Raw genomic sequence first — 19,778 nt, 5'->3', positions numbered from 1 at the left:
AAATAAATTAAATAGTAAACTCTGTATCATTATTATCATAAGTCAGTAAAATGAGTTATTATATACATTTTTCTAACGTAACTACTAAAATGTTTGACTCAGTACCACCTAAAATCATTCCTGGAACAATCAAATGTCTATATACCTCACACTGGGAAATACTAGCTTAGAGCATTTCTTCTGTGGTTAGTTATTACAAAAAGTCCCCTTAATTCTTCCCATATAAGTTAACAAAGCATCTCTAGCTGCTGTAATACTCCACTATAAAGAGCAAGATCAACTATAAAGAGCAAGATCAGGAACTTAGTAAATGGGTCTAGATGGTGTCCCTGGATAAAACTTTTTACTTCGTTGCACTGGAGTGTCCAGTTCTCCTTTAAAACACCAAATACAACTTCTATAAGTTGACAAAACTCGCTTTTTTAAAGTACCTTTAGCAAAGAGTTTGGCACAGTCGTGGCACAGTGAGAAATCGTGAGACCACTGTGCATCCCACCCTTTGCCTGGAGTTGTGGATCCACAGCTCTTGCAGCGAACACACTTGGTGCAGATCTAGAAAAGGAAAAAAATTCAACGGGAATTCCCTATTTTTAAGAGCTCATCTCATTTAAAGAGACCTCACACGCAATCCGTTTCTCAAGCTGAACTCTTTCCTGGGTTGGCTCTTCCTAATAATGAGACCGAAAAACAGTCACAGGGACATACTCCAGCAAGGGGATCCCCGTTACAAGCCCAAGAGCCCCAATGTCAGTTCTCTCTGCAACAGCGTCATATGGGTACTCACCCAAACTTTCTTTTTCTTGGTGGGCTTGGTGGGGTAGTTTGGTCCCAGGCACTCGGGGTGATAGCTGTTTCGGCACTTATTACACTCCAGCAGCTGCTGTAGGGAACACAAAGGCAAGGGATGAAGAGGTACACGCTTCCAGTTATGAAGTAACTAAGTCGCGGAGATGAGAAGTACAGCCAAGGGAATATAGTCCGTGAGACTGTCATCACGTGTGACACGAGACGGGGACCGTGCGTCTCGTGGTAAGCACTGAGTCGCACACCTAAAACTCACATCAGATTGTATGTCAGCTATACGTCAATAAAAAAAAAAAAAAAAAAAAGGAAGAAAATATGAAGGCAAGAAAGTGGGTATCTCTCTCTCTCTCTCTCACACACACACACACACACACACACACAGATGAGCATTTAGTGCCCATTTCATATTCACCTTCAAGTAAGTATCGCACGTCACTAGAACAATTTACATTGTCTCCTAAATTATTTTACTCTCAAAGAAAGCAGTGGGACTTGTGTCCTGCCAAAGGCACCCAGATGAATATTCTTATCAGGCAGATTGGAGTTTTTGGGGGGGATTTTATCTAATGCCACATTTTCTCCTATATTCCCCAAATTAAAACATAAAAATAGGCAATGAATTATACCCAATTAAATAGAACAGACTAAGTCAGCAGAGGAAAAATATAGATACAAAACCCTAAACCAAAACGCAGAAACGGAGATAGAGAGTAATGCTCTAAACAGTTCTGTTACTTAGTTTTATACCTTGGTAGCCTGATGCTGCCTTCCACAAACATGACAGAACTTGCAGCGGCGACAACACCAGTTCTCCAGCTGGTCCTCCAGGGGGCGCTCGTTCTCCTCTAAACAAAACTTGTGGAAGGGCTCACAACAGACTTGGCAATACACAAACTAGGGTAAGACCGGAACATAGAAGTTGTCAAATAACATGTAGAGACATCAACCAAATGCTATTTACAGACTTCAGGCTTTAGGAGTCCAATGGGGGCGGGGTGTGTGTGTGTGTATGTGTGTTTTTTTTAATTTAACACATAATCGTTTAGCAATGTCTATGAAGAAAAGCACAAGATTAGGCACTGCAGGAGACGCAGGGGCCTAAAGTAATAATGGTAGAATTTAAAAAGTAACAAAATAAATATAATCCCAGATTTACCAGAATGCACTAAGTGCCAAAGGTGAGGTACAAGCAAGAGCTATCGGAAGGGGGAAAGAGGGAGGGTTAAAGGCTTCCTACAAGATACTAAATACAGTTGCAAGCTCTCGTTTGTCCTTTCCATCTCTAATTGTAGAAATGTTATTTTCATGTTAAGAAGTTTTTTAAAAATTTAAATGAGGATGGCCCAGACTTTTCTTTTGCCATAGCAGAATTATTGGGACAACTGGTCAAAGCTAAATAAGGTTTATAGATTAGGTAACAGTAACTGTTAATTTCCACACTTTGACAGCTATACCGTGATGATATGAGAGAATGCCCATGGTTTTACAAAATACATAGTAAAATATTTAGATGTAAAAGGACAGGTCTACAACTTCCCAATTTTTAGAAAAAAACGTGTTATATATATAAAATGTATGTATATATTTTATTTCTCACTTTGTAAAATACAGACACACAAAGAAAAGGATAAAGCAAATAAACATATGAACATTTGGGAAATGTGGGTGAAGGGTATATGGGAATTCTTTGTACTACTCTCGTAACTTTTCTGCAAATCTGAAATAACGTCAGCATAGAAAGTTTTTAAAAATTCTAATGTCTGGGGATCTGTAGGTGGCGCAGTTGGTTAAGCACCTAACTCAGTTTGGGCTCAGGCTGTGATCTCATGGTCCTGGGACCGAGCTGGCATCAGGCTCTGCACTCCGCGAGTCCGCTTGAGAATCTCCCTCTCCCTCTGCCTGTCCCCACTGTGTGCCCCACCCCCCCAATAAATAAATAAATAAATCTTAAAACCAACAAACAAACCTCGAATATCAGAATTCATGAAACACTGGTTACACTTTAGCAGGAGTATGTTGCAAGCAGTGAGCTAGTCATTCTCTAGCTCAGTTTTTAGGAATCCTGTGGGGTTGCTGTGCACAACTACACAATTTAAATTAAAGCAATTACACTCTGAAAGAAAAAAAACCGTTTTATCACAGAAGTTGAAGGACTGGAGCTACAAGTTATTCCTGTGGGCAGCATGTGTGTGGAGGGAAAGCATTAAGATTATGGGCAAAAGAGATACAGTAGACCCTGACATTTGCGAATTGAATATTCTTAGTGTCAGTATTATCTAAAGCAGCCCCACCACTTGGAACACTGTTATTGTTCCTAATAGTCACTAAAATATTTGCTTAATGATTAAATACCATAATTTATAATGGTATATTATACTATATATATAGTATGTATATGTATATATATATAAAATATAATATATATGACATACTATATATTATATTTTACTACCATACAATTTAACATAGCAAGTGGGCAGGACTGAATCTCTTAGCTAGTGAGTCTGCCTGATAGCTCAATACGTACACGATAATCTGGTCTTGGAATTTCTTCATGACCTTAAAACACATGTGATCAAGTAACAAACTAAGGAGGTATTCTGGAAGTGAGGACTGTATGAGTGACAAGCTACTGCTTCCGATTTAAAATCGTGCTTTTACTTCTTTATTGCAGAGGTGGCAAATACTCACTGCAAAAGACTCGAAAGGATAAAGAAAAATAAAGAGAAAACAAGGCATTCCTAATCCAATCACATTTTCAAGATTTTGGTGTAAATCCTTCCACAATTCTTTCTGCATATACATTTTTAAAACAATGTCCAATACCCAAAATGGGATCACGCTTTACATATACTACTTTGTAACCTGCTCTTTTAACTCAGTGATGTGTCATGGACGCGTCAATATCCATCTATATTATTATTATTATCTTTGCTCTTATATGCATATCCTATGATTAAAGACTCCTGCCCCTTATTGACAAACTTTAGGTTGTCTCCTATTTATTATCATCATGAACAGTACTGAAATAAACCCTTGTGTTTACCATATATAGAGACAGAAGGGTTTATCACATATATGTATGTATGTATTGTACACACACATATAATCACACATACCTACACATGCATATACTACTTGTTGATTTCTCTAATTATATCCTTAGGATAAATGCCTTGAGTGCCACTGCTGGGTTAGACAGTATATTCATTTGAAGGATAAATATGTATTTCTGAACAGTTTCCTCAGAAAGAAAAGCTGCCAACAGGAAGTCCCTATTTCCACATGATCCTTTTCCCCCCGACATGATTTTTTTAAAAAGACTTTATTAATTTATTTTCGAGATTTTATTAATTTATTTACTGAGGAGAGCTGGGGGACAGGAGAGGGAAAGAATCTCCCTCCAGCAGACTCGGAGCTGACGGGAGCTCCATCTCACAACCCTGAGATCATGACCTGAGTTGAAACCAAGAGTCAGACGCTTAATCAACTGTGCCAACCCAGCGTCTCTAAAGATTTTACTTTTTTAAGCAATCTCTATGGTCAATGTGGGGCTCAAACTCACAACCTCCACCAAATGAGCCAGCCGGCACCTCTTACCACATGATCTTTTTAATCATGCTTTAACGTCCAATTTTCGGTTATCAGAAGGCTTAATGACCCCTGCTCACCATGTTTTTATTTCTCATTTTGTGAATTACATATTCCTGTCCACAGCCTATTTATTTTTACTGGGCGTTGTTCCTTTTTCTTATTAATTGCTAAGAGCTCTTTATAGACAAGGGGATTTTGACAGTCAATGTAAGATAGCTATTTCTTTTTCTAGAAGTGCACTATATCATTTCTGCCATGTTTGGACATTTAGCAGAACTATCAGAACTCTAATAAAGAGTGCATTTAAGAGATGAGACCATTAAAACGTTCACACTCAGTAATTCTGCTCCTCTACTAAGAAGCAGATTCCTTCATGAAATCTATAAAAAACTTCTAAGGCATTTCATTAGCTGGATTAAAGTGAGGCCAGTTGGGGTGCCCGGCTGGCTCAGTCGGTGGAGTGTGACTTTTGCTCTCTGGGTTCTAAGTTCAAGCTCCACACTGGGCATAAAGATTACTTAAAAAATTTTTTTTTTTAAAAAGATGTTATTTATTGATGACAGAGAGAGACACAGCGAGAGAGGGAACACAAGCAGGGGCAGCTGGAGAAGGACAGGCAGGTTCCCCACTGAGCAGGGAGCCTGATATGGGGCTTGATCCCAGGACCTGGGGATCATGACCTGAGTCTAAAGCAGACGCCCAAGCACTGAGCCACAAGGCACCCCAAAGATTACTTTAATAAAATAAGAAATCAAAAATAAAGAGAGGATAGTACCTGCTACATACCAACAAGACAGAAGAAATGATTTCTTTCATCACAGCAAAATCATCTACCATTCAACTGTCTGGGGGTACCAAGAAGCAGCTTCTCTTACCTCTACGTGCCCACTGCTGGCACAGAGAAAGCAAACCACTCTGGGTGTTATAGGGACAGAGGTCAAGATTCCTAAGCCTCCCATCTCCCACACATTTTCTGCTTCACAATCCTCCTGTGGAGAGAGAGACGGATCGTTTATGCAAGTGTTCTGGAGACACAGCTTTGGATCGAGAGCAAGGCCAGCAAACATCAATTCCGAGTGACACCGGAGTGGCAAGAAGACTTCGTTTCAGTGGGTTCAAGAGTTAACTGCTGCTTTAAAAAAACGGTTCGTTTCAGACACAAACTGTTAAAATGCTCACCTATTGGTTTAATTCATGTTAACGAGAATGCAAAGATACCCCGGGAGTGACTTTTCCTTAGAGCTTTGCTGATTCAAGCAATCATCATGGTTGGAGAATTCTCACGTGAAAGAATTATTTCCTCAGACGCTGTTCTCATCCAAATGCACTTTTTCGCTCAGGCTGATGCCAGCGTTCATTTATTTGTCCGCTCGTAAATGGTGACCTCACGACACGGACCAGAGCTCTCGCACACCTGAACCGCCCTGCCAACGGGGAGCTCTCACTCCCTGACTGGGTGCTGAACTCCCCCTCTTTCATCAATACCCTGGATAACACCATTTTTCTGATTTGAAGCCCATCACACTCGACATGCTACATGGTCACGAAACACTTTTACCTTAAAGTCCACTCTGATCCTGTGGACTCCATCGGCGGGGATTTTTTGCTTCGAACTATTGCCATTGGAGAGAGTGCTGAGGATGTTCAAAGTGCCTGTGTTCTCCTGCTTACTGACTGGAGGTGGCTTTTCCTATAGAGATAGAAGATGGATAAAGAACAAAACCGCGTCCCACTTGCCCACACTTTCACAGCAGGTAACAATGCAAACAACCGATCTACTTAGGAGCTCTGGAAACCACGCTTCCAACACACATATCCCACAGACACAGAGAGTTAATCTTCACATTCTTTTTTTCCATGGAGGCATTTTATGTATGCATTACAGCCCTAGAAGAATTCCGGGACTTTCTCCCTCTTGTGGGTTCTTGTCTTGCTCTTTCGTGGTCCATGATGCCAGCTGAGGTTGTTGGCACAATAAAACCAAAGAGACAGCATGGGAGCAGTTTATTCTGCCGTTTTCTCGATCATTTTTCTAGATCTTTGGGCTGCACGTCGAACCTGGGGCTGATCATTCCACTCTTGTTAAAACGGATGGTCACAGCAGTGTTTGCAGCTCTGTGACCATCAGTGATTTCAACTCATCAGGGTAACCATGCTTTGTCACCACAGTTAGAAGCCAGACAATGACCTCGGAGCAAGGCTTCCTAAGACCCTGGTATCTGCCTCTCTTTCGCATTGCTGGTGCACTAGCAAGGATGCTCACCACACCATTATGGGGGCACAGAGAGACGGCAGAATGAGCCAGAAGAGTCTTTCTTTTTTAACTTTTTTTTTTTTTTTTTTTGAAAAATTTGTTTATTTGAGAAAGAGAGAAAAAAGCACACGTTCTCACAGAGAGAGGGGCAGAGGGAAATGTGGAGGGAGACTCTACGCTGTTTGGTCCCACTACCCTGAGATCATGACTGGAACAGAAATCAAGAGTCAGACAATCAACCGGCTGAGACACCCAGGCACCCTGAGCCAGAAGATTCTTAAAGACCTCTCTCTCCTCATAATAAACATAGTGGACATAGGGAAGGGTGACTGCTGTAGACCAGTATCACTAAAGCATGCTCAGGGCAAAGAACAGTCACAGTAAGCGCCCTGTGGTGTCAGCCGAAGCACGGAAGGCCACAAAGAAGGGGAAAGACAAAAAAACAAAATGAGCTAAAGCCTAACCGGAAGTTCGTTCACTTTAAGGAAGTCCACTGCCATCTACAGAGAAGCAGATCCACGGGTTCACTCACTCAGTCACGTAAATGTCAAGGATAATACTATGTCCCTGCAGAATGGAACACATCCCTGAGCAATGGCTGAGAAACAAATCTCTCCTCACCTTTTCTTTTGGTTTTTGTTTTACAGGAATACTTGGGCGAGGAGCCACTTTTTTCTGCTTGCTTTGCTCTGGACCTAAAGAATTCAAAATAAATTGCAGTCAGATGCCACTAAACTCAGAGTTCGTGCTAAACAGCAATGACCACCTTAGGACTTACTGGCCTGTGAAGAAAGGGGCATTAGAAAACACAAAAACTGACTTAAACTCTAGGCTTTACAGAGGAAATTAAGACAATACCTCCAACTTAACTGGTTTTTTGTTTCTATTTCTTTATTATTATATAAATAGCTTAAAAGAGAGCTAATTTTCCTTAACTAAAGGCTCAAAAATATACATTTTGGGTTTCCAAATGCTGTTTAAGAAAGACACTGGTGTTCTTTGCTGCTATTTCTGGCTCAGCAACTTCTTCTTGCTTTCTTCACTCACCTGATTCTGGTGGTGGAGGCTGCTTTTTCTTGGGCTCACTAGGAGTGGTCTTGGGAACTTCTTTTCTCGGTGGTGCTGTGCTGGATGGCTGTGGAGGGGTGACTGGCACTGGCTGGGAGGCCTGCTTGCTGGACTTCCTGGAAGCTGGCGTGGTAACTTGTTTGGATTCAGGAACTGGGACAGGGGTGTTCCCTTCTTCGCTCTTCTCCTCAATGGGCTTTCGAGGCGGAGGTTCGCTATTGCTTTTCTTGGGGGCAGGGTCCTCTCTTGCTGACGGGGCAGGCTTCTGCCCAGAGTCCACCACACTCTTCCCAACGCTGCTCTCCTTGCTCTCTTTCTTTTCGCTGGTTTTAGACTTTTTCTCTTTCTTTTTCACAGCTAGGGGGGAAAAAACCAAGATGATTTATCTGTAAGAAGTGAGAAAAACTCTTTTTAAGACAGAAGCAGAGGGATGTAGTACAATCATGTTCATAGTGCCCTACAGCTGAGTCGACACTGGAAGGAGCGAGCTGGTCAGGTGAGACAGGGGTATTTGTGTCACTCTCGGAAACGGAATGGACTGGAATTGTTGCAGGAATTTAAAAATTTTTTTGATTATGGAACATTTCAAAGTAAAGGGACTAGTAAAATGAACCCTCATGTAACTGCCACCCAGCTTCAACCACCACTAACTTGCTGGGAAGAGCAGTCAAACAACAAACAAATGGGCAACTGGCATTCTATTTACACCAGATGTACATGACTCTGGCATTAGAGCAGGAAGCATTTGGGGAAGATCTTCAGACAACGCTACCTTTTGCTTGCTTCTGAAGGTAGGCTTTGGAAGGCATCCATTGTAGATTCTGACATTTTCTCATCCTAGGATGACAAGGGACACCATAAAAAGTAAACATTTAGAAGGAAAGCCATTGAAACAAGTGTTAATTTGTCTGCAAAAATCAGTGAACCCTCAATTAGGGTTTATTTTAGAGCTGAATAAAGTACTCAGATTCAGTCTGAGCCTCCGAATGCTTCGATCAGCAGTTTTACCTACCTTTAGGGTCTAAAAAGAATAAATATCAAATTATATTTAAAATGGGAATCAAATTTCTTATAACCCAGTACTAACTTAGCACCACACACACAAAATCATCAGCTCGTGTTTCTTAAAGGCAAACTGGTTCTGCTCCCTTATGAGATTAATATTCATATAGTAATCTGAATAAAAATGGATGAAAATTAACCAACAAGTCCTTTGTTTGACACCACGATGCAACAGATCTATCTCAGGGGGCTTTGATACACATTTCACTCCTCAATTTAACTAAGAAACTAAGACTTACTCTGAAGTTTGAAACTGAGCTGAATACATTTCAACCCCTAAATTACAGTGCAGGTTTATCCTGCAATCATGTACCTTTCTGCTGGTCTGTGATTTGTCTCATTTCTTTCCACTAGTGGGACTGAGACAAGATTCTTGCTTAAGGCCAGACTAAAGCAAAACCCAGAACTACTTACTGTCTCCTAGAAACTGTCTCCCCTGAACTAACTTCTCCCAACCACATTTTCTATAAATCACTTTCATGTTACCATTCATTCAGCAAATACCTATTGCTAATATGTCCTCCATGTGGCAGGCACTTTATAAGATGCTCTGTCACTAAAATTTGTTTGCGTAACTTTCTTGACCCATTTAAAACAAATTATCCCAAAGAGCAGAAAGTGAATCCACAAACTGACTTAAAAAAGGGAGAAGAGATCGAGTAATCAAAACTTTCAGATCAAAAACTCCATGTGCATGAAAATACTCTGGGAGTTAGAAACCGAAGGGCCTTAGACTAAGATATCACCACTTTTTTCCTCAATGCCATAAAGATTAATTTCAATTGACCTGAAAAATTATAATATAAATAGATATAATAATATATACATTAAATATAATTACAGCTCAGTTATATGTAAATATTTCATTTACATGTGACTTCTATATAACTGATATAACGTATAAAATATAAATATATAAATTCGTCAGTGTTTACATGGAAGCCCTCCAGAGCTGCACTGATATGGTAGCCACTAGGCACATGTGGCCATTTAAGTTTAAATTAATTGAAATGCAGTGCAATTAAACAGCAGTTCCTTGGTCACACTAACCACACCTCCAGTGTTCTACAGCCACGTCCGTCTAACGGCTACCACGCGGACTACGTAGACAGAGACTACTTCCACCACTGCAGGACTTTCTCCTAGACAGCGCTGCCCGAGTATTTCTTATTTAAGGACAGCCCAAACCTGGCCACATCACAAAATCCAACTCTGCAACTAGCCTTGCACGTCAAGGAGACACGACACCACCACACTCAGCCTTCGGCTGCATCCCTGCAACAGTCCAGACACGAACACACAACCGCCACGGCTGAGAGGTCCACACCTCAGAGGAAGACACCCACTCACTTGCAGCACTGCTTCTTTATATTTCGGCCACCAAACTTGGGTTTGTCTAAGCAGTTAGTACAAACACCACAGTCCTCAGGCACCTGGCAGCCGGGACACTGCCCACACCGCCTGGATCGTCGCCCTTTCTTCACGGGAGGTTCCTGAGGCGCCTTGTTTCTGGTGACGGGTTTAAGTGGTTTGATGGGCGGAGCAAGAGGTTCAGCATCTTCTGAGCCAGCAACTGATGACTTGTCTGTAAAGAAACGTGTCATTAGCCTGGAGGGAGTGTCTAATTCCTTCTTGGGAGCAGAGGCGGAATTCCTCAAAATCCATTCATATCATTATATACATGCAAGCCTCATTTTAACTGGGACTCCAAAAATGAAATACAGCATAATAAAAATATTCTTAGGCAGAAATCAGAGCCTGTTTTAAATAATTCTTTTAAAATTTTTTAAAAACGCCTGTAACTTGCAGCTTGATGGAAGCAGAAAGCTGAACACTGAGAACAAAACACAGTCTAACCTAAAACCAAGAATGTGAACTGAATGCTTCCTAAGATTCTCTGAACCTCTCCATTTTAGATGAGCAGTCACCTAGCATTTAAGTCATCCAGCATCAAAATGCAACCATGAGAATGTGCCTCCCAGACCTCCAAGCACGGGGGACGGAGCTCACTGACCAAGGGTCAACGGCTGTGCTCTGAAATCCAGCAGTACGTGGAGGCCACACTTACCACAGGGCTGCTCCCGGGTGGTGACTGAGCACAGCAGGGATACTAAGGCGGGCCCGTTCTTGGGAGACAACCGTCAGCTTTTGCTCAAGGACTCCCTGAGAGCCTTGCCAAACTCTCTGGGAAAACAGTCTGGGAAGATTCTGCCCAACCCTCCCTCCCTCTCTCTTTCCTTGGGGTCACACTTGCACAGCAGCCTGACTGTTACCCCAGCCTTCCCCAGCTCCCTCCCATTTTCTCTCTTGGGCACTTTCTCTAGTGTAACCCTTGCATATTTAATACACCCTTGCCATTTGCGTTTTGGAGGACCCAGACTAACACAAAAAGCTATGAAGAGCCTACGAGGTATCCCCAGAATGACCAGCAAACTAATCAAATCTGCTCAGACTCCAAGGCTGACACCCCTGACCTACCATCATTCCCCATGGAAGACAAAATCTTCTCTCGTTCTTCCCATGGTAAGGCACTCAGGGTGGGCATGTCATCAGGAAACACAGCTCGTTTTCGGCCAAGGGCAACGGCAGCTCTTCTGCAGACATGTTTAATGCGGGGTCCTCGCACAGAGGTCTCTGATGAATCACTTTCTTGACCCTGAATAAGAGGCAAGGCAAAACGAACAAGAGCAAGCACACATGTTGAGAATGTAAATAAATGAAGCCAAGGTGTAGCTGGTAGGTTACTACAACCTAGAGCCAACATATACAGTTCTAGCTCTTCCCAGATGGCAGGCCATGACAATCTACAGAAATCGATTAGCTCTGTATTCTAAGATTGGCAGCCAAAAAGGGGGGGAGGGCTCTTAAAAAAAAAAAAAAAAAAAAAAAAACAGAAATCAACTAAGTTTTTATTTGCCATTATACCACTGCTTTAAAACCCCCCTCAAAACTCAAGCTGCATTATGCAAAAGTTTGGCCTGGAGTGAACAGGGCTTATCTAATCACAGACTATTTCTTCTATTTCCCCGATCAACAGGGAAGTAGGGGAGATGACTTATAACTGTACGCGTGACAGGCTACAGCTCGGCACAGAAACGTCTCGCATTTTAAAGAGCCGCTGCTCCTATCGCTAGGAGGCTAACCAAAAAACATCCAAAATGGTATCAGAAATAAATCCCATCATACTCCTGCCAGAACTCTCAACTGGCAAAATTACTAAATGTAAATATGGCCCTAGGTTGAACAACATGAAAAACCTAAATGTGTGGTCATCCTAACCTAACCTGGTATGCGGGCATAAATACGTTATCTGCTACGGCAATTTTTAAAAATTGGTTTTTAAAAGCAGGTTTTCTCAGAAGAGGCCAGTGTCCAGCTACCTTGTTAAAAAAAATAAAAATAAAATAAATAAAAATAAATAAATTAAATTAAAAAAACCTGTTCTTTGTAAAATTTGTCATCATCTTACCGAACTGAATTCTACAGCTTTTCTGCCTTCAACTTAAGGCTAAGTGCTTCTCATCTGTGTTCTGCCAATGCTTATTACCTACTGCTCTAATCACTTGCTACTCAGAGGAAGAGAAGCCCCTCCACAACCCTGTTTTTTTTTTTTTTTTTAAGACTTTATTCATTTATTTGACACAGAGAGAGAGACACACAGAGAGAGAGGGAACACAAGCAGGGGGAGTGGGAAAGGGAGAAGAAGGTTTCTCGCTGAGCAGGGAGTCTGATCCGGGGCTCCAACCCAGGATCCCGGGATCACGACCTGAGCTGAAGGCAAATGCTTAACACCTGAGCCACCCAGGAGCCCCCTCCATCCCATTTTCTATAGTAAACGACAGTAAACCAATTTGACTACAAAAATGCATCTTCAACATTAGGTCACAGATTCCACTATACCAAACCCATGAGGTACAGACTACCTTTCAGCCTAAAGTCACCACCTTCCTGTGCAGCCCAGTCCAGCCATCAGCCATTCCTCTCAAATGTGTCTCATACTTTTTCCTCCACCCACACTGTGCCCTCTGTTTAGAATGTTTTCCCTATGGCACCTGGGTGGCTCAGTTGGTTAAGCGTCCTACTCTTGATTTCAGCTCAGGTCATGATCTCACGACCAAGCCCCGAGGTGGGTTCTGCGCTAGGCATAGACCTTAAGAATCTCTTTCCAGGGTCATCTATCCCCACCTGCTTGCCATCACATGCAGGTGCGTTCTCTCTCTTAAAAAAAGAAAGAAAGAAAGAAAGGAAGAAAGAAAGAAAGAAAGAAAGAAAAAAAGAAAAAAAGAAAAAAAAAAAAAGAATGTTCTCCCCTGTCAAAATCCTACCAGTCCTTGAAGGACCGCTGTAAATGCCACCACGTCCTCTGCCCTTCTCCTGATTCCTGGAAGTAGGTGTCACTGAAACACCTCGTCTAAAACTCACTCACAGAAGGGGCTCGATAAAATGCTGAGTTCTAACAGGCAAGATGGAAAAGAGTACCTGTGCTTTGGGCTGGTCGGTTTGTTTAAGACTCTTACTCTTCTCAATCTTGCAGAGCTGGGCTTTGGCCTTTTTTAGGAGGCTGGCAACCCTCTTGTCCGTCATAGGAAGCTTGTCTGCCTGAGCCAACATGGAGCCTATGGAGGAAGTGGAATGTTTAACAGTGCTAGATGAAGGAGTGGAAAGGCAGAGGGTTTTCTCCTTCTCCAGGGATGGGGCAGTTGGGCCGAGGTCCAAGTTGTTTTTTTCCAGATTTCCTCTCCCTTTCTTTATAAGTATTTTGGTTTTGACAGCTGTTGTATCCCCAAGAGTCACAGAAGCAATATCAGTCCCAGAATCAAGTGATGAAGACTTCTTCCGCCCTGTTGCTTTTTTGGCAGAAGATGAAGCGGCAACATCTTCACCGACAACCTTGTCTTTGGAAACCCTACCCACAGGATACAAAGCAGAACTACTCTGAATTTCTGATCCCTTTTTCCTTTTCTCTTTCCTTGACTCCCGCTTATTCTCTTTTTCTCTCTCCCGGTCTCTCTCTCTACTCTTGTCCTTCTCCACGCTCTTGTCAGCATCTCGATCTTTGGACAGCTCCTCGGGGGCCTTGTCTTTATTTCTCCCTCTCTCAGTCTGAGAGCCTGGGGTAAACCAAGGGAAGAGAGGAGTGGGGCTGCCAGATGAAAATGGCTCTGCTGGAGCACTAGCCTGCTTCCTTGGTCTCTGGCTTTTCTCTGCAGATTCCCCAGACTGAGTCAGGGAATGAGAAGGAAAAGTAAAAGTCGGGTTTAAGGCACTAGTGGCAAGAGGACTAACAGATATGCTTAACGAGGAAGAGACAGAAGACGGCGGGGTGAGCGGTGACAGCTCGGCAGTACTAAGCCTTCCACTTCGTGTCCTCATGGAGTGAGAAGGAGATCTTGGTTCAGATCGAATAGGGCTAAAGACTTTTCTTTTCCTTTTTCTGTTGGATACTCCTGAAGAAGATGTTCCAGCAGAAGTTCGATTACTAGGCAAGGTGACAGACTCAAAGATTCTAGAATGAGCCTCACTTGGAGTAAATCTCGGAGCTCTCAGAAGAGGGCTCCTTTTGTGCATATCGAACCTTGTTCCAGAGTGGAGTGGTGAGAACAACCGTGCTGAAGCAGCAGGACCGGATGGAGAAAAACCGGACGCGAAGCCGACATCCTCAGGAGTTAGTGGAGGGGGTCGGAAATTATCAAATATTGGTTTGCGAATAAGACCTTCTTTGGCATACTTTGCTGAGGAAAAGTACTGTGGCTCTGACCTAGAATGCTTTAAAGAAGTCCACCTAAACGTCGGTTCTCGCAAAATAGACTTGCGCTTCCCTTGCATGGGAGCAGCGGAAGCAGGCAAAAATGGTGATGCTAAGGGGATCGTTGGAGGCATGAGCCACGGTGTGTGGTCAGCGATGCTGGAGGCTGGCTGCAGCGGCGGGGGGGGCGTAAGCAGAGGTGGGGGCGGAGAGGACGAGGGCTGCTGCTGGGGGGCACTTTGCAGCGTCGACAACTTCTTAGTCGTTCTAGATCCAAAACTTCTCTCGGACACGGAATACCTCCTGCTTCTCCTGTCAGTACTATCGTTCTCTGGGGACTGGGCAATAGGCAGTGGAGTATGAACTTCGGGGGTCTCGCTCCGCTCTTCAGGAAGTACCTGGATCTCCTCAGAGGCCTGAGAATCTGTGGAGGTATCAACGCTGGGGCTGCTAGATCGGGAGGAGTCTGAAGACATCTGAGAGGAGTGCTGAGAAGCTGCACTGGATTTTTCAGAAGATCCACAGGACGTGGCACTGAATCTACTGTTCGGTGTCGACTCTAGTCGGGCAATTTTAATTGGAGGATCATAATCCTCATCCTCTATAAACCGCCGGGGGGTTTTAATGATCCGTGAGGAGATGGCACTGACGACAGGCATAATGAACTGTCGGATGTTTTTGACCTGTGTCTTCACCTTTCTTCCCTGCAGCTGAGCTGCTTCTTTCTCAATTTTCTTTTGAGCCCCCTTTTTTGCCCTCTGCAAGAGCTGCTTAGCAATTGTGGCATCTGTCCTTTTAGAAGAAGGAATAATCCTAACCGGCTTAATCCTTCGAGGGCTTTGTCTGACTACTGTCTTATCTTCTTTTGTGAGTGGAGGTGTTCCTTCCTTGTCCTTCCGGACCTTCTGGGGCTTTTCCAGTTCAGAGTTAATGAGGAGGCCTGAAGGGGTCTTTATCCTTTCTGTCGATGGAGGCCTTCCTCGCCGTCGGACAATCTGTACCCCCTTCCTTCCTATTTGAAGCTTCCCTGTCTTAAACTTAGACTTGAGAGGAGAGAGTTTACCTGCTCGTAATTTTTTAATCTTTGTGGCCTGCTGAAATGTAGCAGAAGGTGTCCGTTTAATCTTTTTCAAGCTATCTTCTTTGCTTCCCTTTGGTAGCTCTGAAATGTCCTTTCCATGTGTTATTTTGATTTTTACTCCAGGGAAGGTGGGGGGTCTTCCTCTCTTCTTTTCTATGCTTTTAGAATCTTTCTTCTTGATCTTATCTCCAGATTTGGTCTCTGATTTACTTAGAGGGGAAAACACAGACGGATCTGAGAGGATAGCTGAATTTCGGTCAGAGCCACTTCTAGGTCTCCCACGAGGCTTTCGAGGGCTAGTTTTAACTGTGTATAAAAATTAAACAATGAAGAGCATACATTTAGCTTTGTAGTTCACGTCGTGACTAAGCTGAATATATTTTAGCACAAGCCATTTTGTACTGACCTCTACCTGGGTCTAGTGAGTCAATAAAATATCTTAATTGGGCTTAGTTTCTTTTCACCAAAAACTTGCCTCAAAGAAACTAAGTTAAGTAACATTCCACCTAGAACATCTAACTTTTGGAACAGAACTAAGATAATGGTAACAGATTTTCAACCAAGTGATTAATATGCAAAACTGATTTTTCTACCATTTCAGGTGAGCGAGGGAGTTTAATTAAAAAAAAAAATAGGTTTACCAAAAAAACCTATGCCACCTTTTTTCCATATCCTAGCCACCAAGATTAATATTTGAGAACATGTTCATAGTAAGTCGTCCCATCTTTTCAGTGCAATTTTGGCTTTAATAAATTCGAACAAGGAGCTCTTTAATCGGGAACATATCAACTTTTGTCAGGAAAGCACCTGGGCAGCTCAGCTTCCTACAGTTTCAGTCTGTTTTGTCAAAGTAAACTAAGGAAGATTTATTGAATAGAAAAATGTCCATTCGCAAGACATCAGAATAAGATCACTGAACTCAGTGGCATGTGAACTCCTCAGTTCAAGGGGCATGTAATTAATCTACTCCTCTACTTACAAGTTCTTGAACTAATTAGTCCCAGGTTACAAAAAAGATTTAACCCTAATTGATGTCAAGAGTGAATCAACAGTTTATTAAACCAGACTTCTGCTATTCTAAATAAAAGGACTTTGCCAATTTAAAAAAACAGCTCAATTTGCTACTTTATCAAGAGACTTGAGAAAACAAGGCTGTTCTCTAAAATTCTTCCTATAAACCTGGATTTTCTAAATGGATTAAGAGCTCCCTGGTCTATCACATCTTCTCTTAGCTCACGACTTTCCAACCTCTGATATGACTCAACGTTCTTCTGAGACTAAAACCTCCCCTAACAGGAATCAAAAGAGATTTATGCCAGTATGTGAACATTTTGGACAATGGAACCAACTTTCCTAACAGAACAGAGATCAACAAAGGTCTTACTCCTTAGCTTCCTAAATGTGTTTTTCTCACCAATTAACTTGAAACTTCCTTTAATACATTAAGGATTCATAAATCCACTCTCAATATATGCTAATTACAACTAAGTAATAGACAGCAGGAAAACTAAATTTCATTTCTTCATTAGTGAAGCATACCCAGATAGTTTAAAAAACAAAAAAACGAGACAACAAGACAACATTCAAGGTAGATTGATAACCATTCAAGGAAGAGTTGTGAATCACCCCTACCCAGAAGTGTATCGTAAGATTCCTGATCATCATGCTATACTTGAGCCTAGCCACTCATAGGACTTTAGGAAAACCTCTTTTATCCAATTTTTAAAAGAATTTTTTGGTGGACAAGGAGAAAAACCAGAACGGAAAAGAGTCCAGTTCTGTTAATCTACAACATATTCAGGGAACTCACAAGTCTGCTATGAGTAACCACATCACATATTTTCCCTTCCTTATTCTGTCACCTAGAAATGAAGGGTCAGACCACATGATCTCTAAAATCATGTTCCATATGAAGTTTTCAGATTCATCACATCTTCAAGAGAATGTAGCTACTAAGTGGCACAGACACTGGGGTACTACTGGCTAACTCCTCCCAAGTAGGATGGCAACATTCCCGCCACATGGGAAAAAAGATACTGTCAACTTAGTATTTGAATTAGATTACTATACAAATATGATGACTCTTAAGAGAACACCAAATGCTAACGGACATTAAGAACTAAGTCGCTATCAAAGAACAGAACCACTAACGACATCATACTTAACTAGACTGCCCATCCAAAGCAAAGCAAAGCAAAGCAAACCACAGGAGAAGTCAGAAAGGCAGCACTGATGGGGAATGTCTTTTTCCTCAGAAGATCCCTCTCCTAAGCAGACTAGAATTCTGCAAGCCATGGCATGTTATTCCACTGGGGGCTCTCTCTCCGGAAACTTCTCCAAGTCTAGAATTTCAAGACATTCTAGATATTTTCTTGGCAAGAACAATGACAAATATTGCTTAAAAATGGAAATACCCCATATCATTTTTATTTTCTTTATTTTAATACAGCCTTTCAAGGATCAGATAAAACAGTTTCGTACAGTGCCAATGTTTTGTTTTTAGTTCTTTGACAACAGCAGACCAAATTTCATCTGTAAAAAACAACAGTCAGATTATTCCCAAAGTTGCATATACTACTGTATCATTCGAAATCTATGAATCTGAGGATGCTCGGAGCAGGTTACCTTCCATTCCAACTACCAGATCTTTCAGTCATTCCACGGAAATTGACCACACTCCCACCATGTCCCAGCTAGCTCCCAAAGAGAAGCATTATAAAGAATAAAAGCATTAGTGGCCTGACAAAGAGCCCCGTAAAGAGGTCTAGTTCATAAGCCATCTCCTACTTAGTGCGAGAGAAAAAGAAGGAGGCAACCCCACCCCCCAAGTATTTAAGATCATCCTTTATATGCAAAGAAAGCAAGGGGAAGCCATGTCTCTTAACAAACAAAAGGCACCATGCACTTGACTGGCCATACCTGAAGGAGACCTTGTGGGACTTCGTACTCGGACTTCTTCATCTGAGCCAAAACCTAAGAACTGCTCATCCTACAACAAAGGAAAATTATTTTAAAATCAGAAACAAAAACACAAGTGTGAACATATCCCAAAGAAATGCCCAGAGGAGACACAAATGAATTTGGAAAATTAGACTCTATATATTAAATGCTATCATTTATATGGATAATATAAAACAAATAACATTGAAATAATGATCCAGTCATACAACTTCATTACAGACAAATAGGAGCTGTGTAGTAATTGAACAATGCATTGAAATGTCATCTTTGGTGCATAGTACACAGGGGACAGTCCTAAATTTCAAACTATAGATACAGCCCAAAACAATTAAAGAATGGCTTTAATTCAAGTAAGCAAATCAGTGCAATGAAAGAAATATACAGCCCCAATAAAACAAACAAATCTTTTCAACAAGTAGATAAGTTTACACACACATAAGGAATAACATAAACTATATTGTAATCTCTTGTCTACTAAATATTAATAGAGACTGAAATTGCCATAATCGTCAGTTCCTTAACTCAGGAATTGACATTTAGATGTGATTTCTATACATTTGAGATCCAAAGATTCTCAACATGCATTTTATGGCATCATTTTAAAATGCCCTGTGATAAGAGACTTAATGGTGGGCAGCAGCATTTGTGAAAGGGATGATGAATGACCGCACACAGGATGAAATAATGCATTCAAGAAGACCTTAGGGAAGCATCTTATTCTCTGTTATACTTGGAAAAGCCAAAAGGCAAAAACTTCCCCTTACCTCTAGCTTTTAACTTGCCCTTTCAAAAAATCCTTAAGGATTTAACTTATTTTGACAAGTTCTCAGGTGGTCTATTTAAACAAACTAACAGAAATTCACTGATTCAGAAACTAAGCTCTTTCCAGAAAGAGATGAGAGAGACAGAATTTCAGATTCCTGAAACAAAATCCACATACAACAAGAATAAAATAAGGACTGAAAGACAGATTTCCTTGAACCTCCAATTTGTACTGATAAGCCAAGCCCCAAAGTACGTTCCAACAATTAAAGCCCCCAAGTTTTCCTCTCAAGAGCAACAACCACATGCATATGGACAACACGTGTGGATTTTCTGAAAAGTTGTTTCCCCAGTTAGTGTCAAGCTACAGTCAGGTGCTAATCTGTTCAACCACTTATTATTCAGGAATATATGAAAAAATACATGCAACCTTTTAGACAAATTAG

At 41.7% G+C, this 19,778-nt stretch overlaps 1 protein-coding gene across 10 annotated transcripts in view; it reads right to left on the bottom strand.

Moving 5' to 3' along the window:
- KMT2A (lysine methyltransferase 2A) overlaps positions 1-19,778 on the bottom strand; it is a 75,337-nt gene that overhangs the window by 29,193 nt on the left and 26,366 nt on the right. For 5 of the 10 annotated variants that reach the window (XM_032868626.1, XM_032868634.1, XM_032868628.1 and 2 more), the window contains 12 exons: positions 18,529-18,598; positions 13,262-15,915; positions 11,261-11,438; positions 10,133-10,367; positions 8,493-8,557; positions 7,700-8,077; positions 7,274-7,347; positions 5,957-6,088; positions 5,274-5,387; positions 1,552-1,698; positions 785-880; positions 432-552 (listed from right to left, as the gene is read on the bottom strand). In XM_032868626.1, coding sequence (XP_032724517.1) covers positions 432-552; positions 785-880; positions 1,552-1,698; positions 5,274-5,387; positions 5,957-6,088; positions 7,274-7,347; positions 7,700-8,077; positions 8,493-8,557; positions 10,133-10,367; positions 11,261-11,438; positions 13,262-15,915; positions 18,529-18,598 — 4,264 coding nt within the window. The remainder of the gene's footprint in view (positions 1-431; positions 553-784; positions 881-1,551; positions 1,699-5,273; positions 5,388-5,956; positions 6,089-7,273; positions 7,348-7,699; positions 8,078-8,492; positions 8,558-10,132; positions 10,368-11,260; positions 11,439-13,261; positions 15,916-18,528; positions 18,599-19,778) is intronic. The other 5 variants (XM_032868635.1, XM_032868636.1, XM_032868631.1 and 2 more) reach the window with 3 other exon arrangements.

Source organism: Lontra canadensis, unplaced genomic scaffold (genome assembly GCF_010015895.1).
Source record: "Lontra canadensis isolate GAN:19392208 unplaced genomic scaffold, GSC_riverotter_1.0 scaffold36, whole genome shotgun sequence".
Lineage (NCBI taxonomy): Eukaryota > Metazoa > Chordata > Mammalia > Carnivora > Mustelidae > Lontra > Lontra canadensis.
The sequence above is the reverse complement of the archived record's forward strand: the minus strand, read 5'-3'. Positions and strand labels throughout refer to the sequence as shown.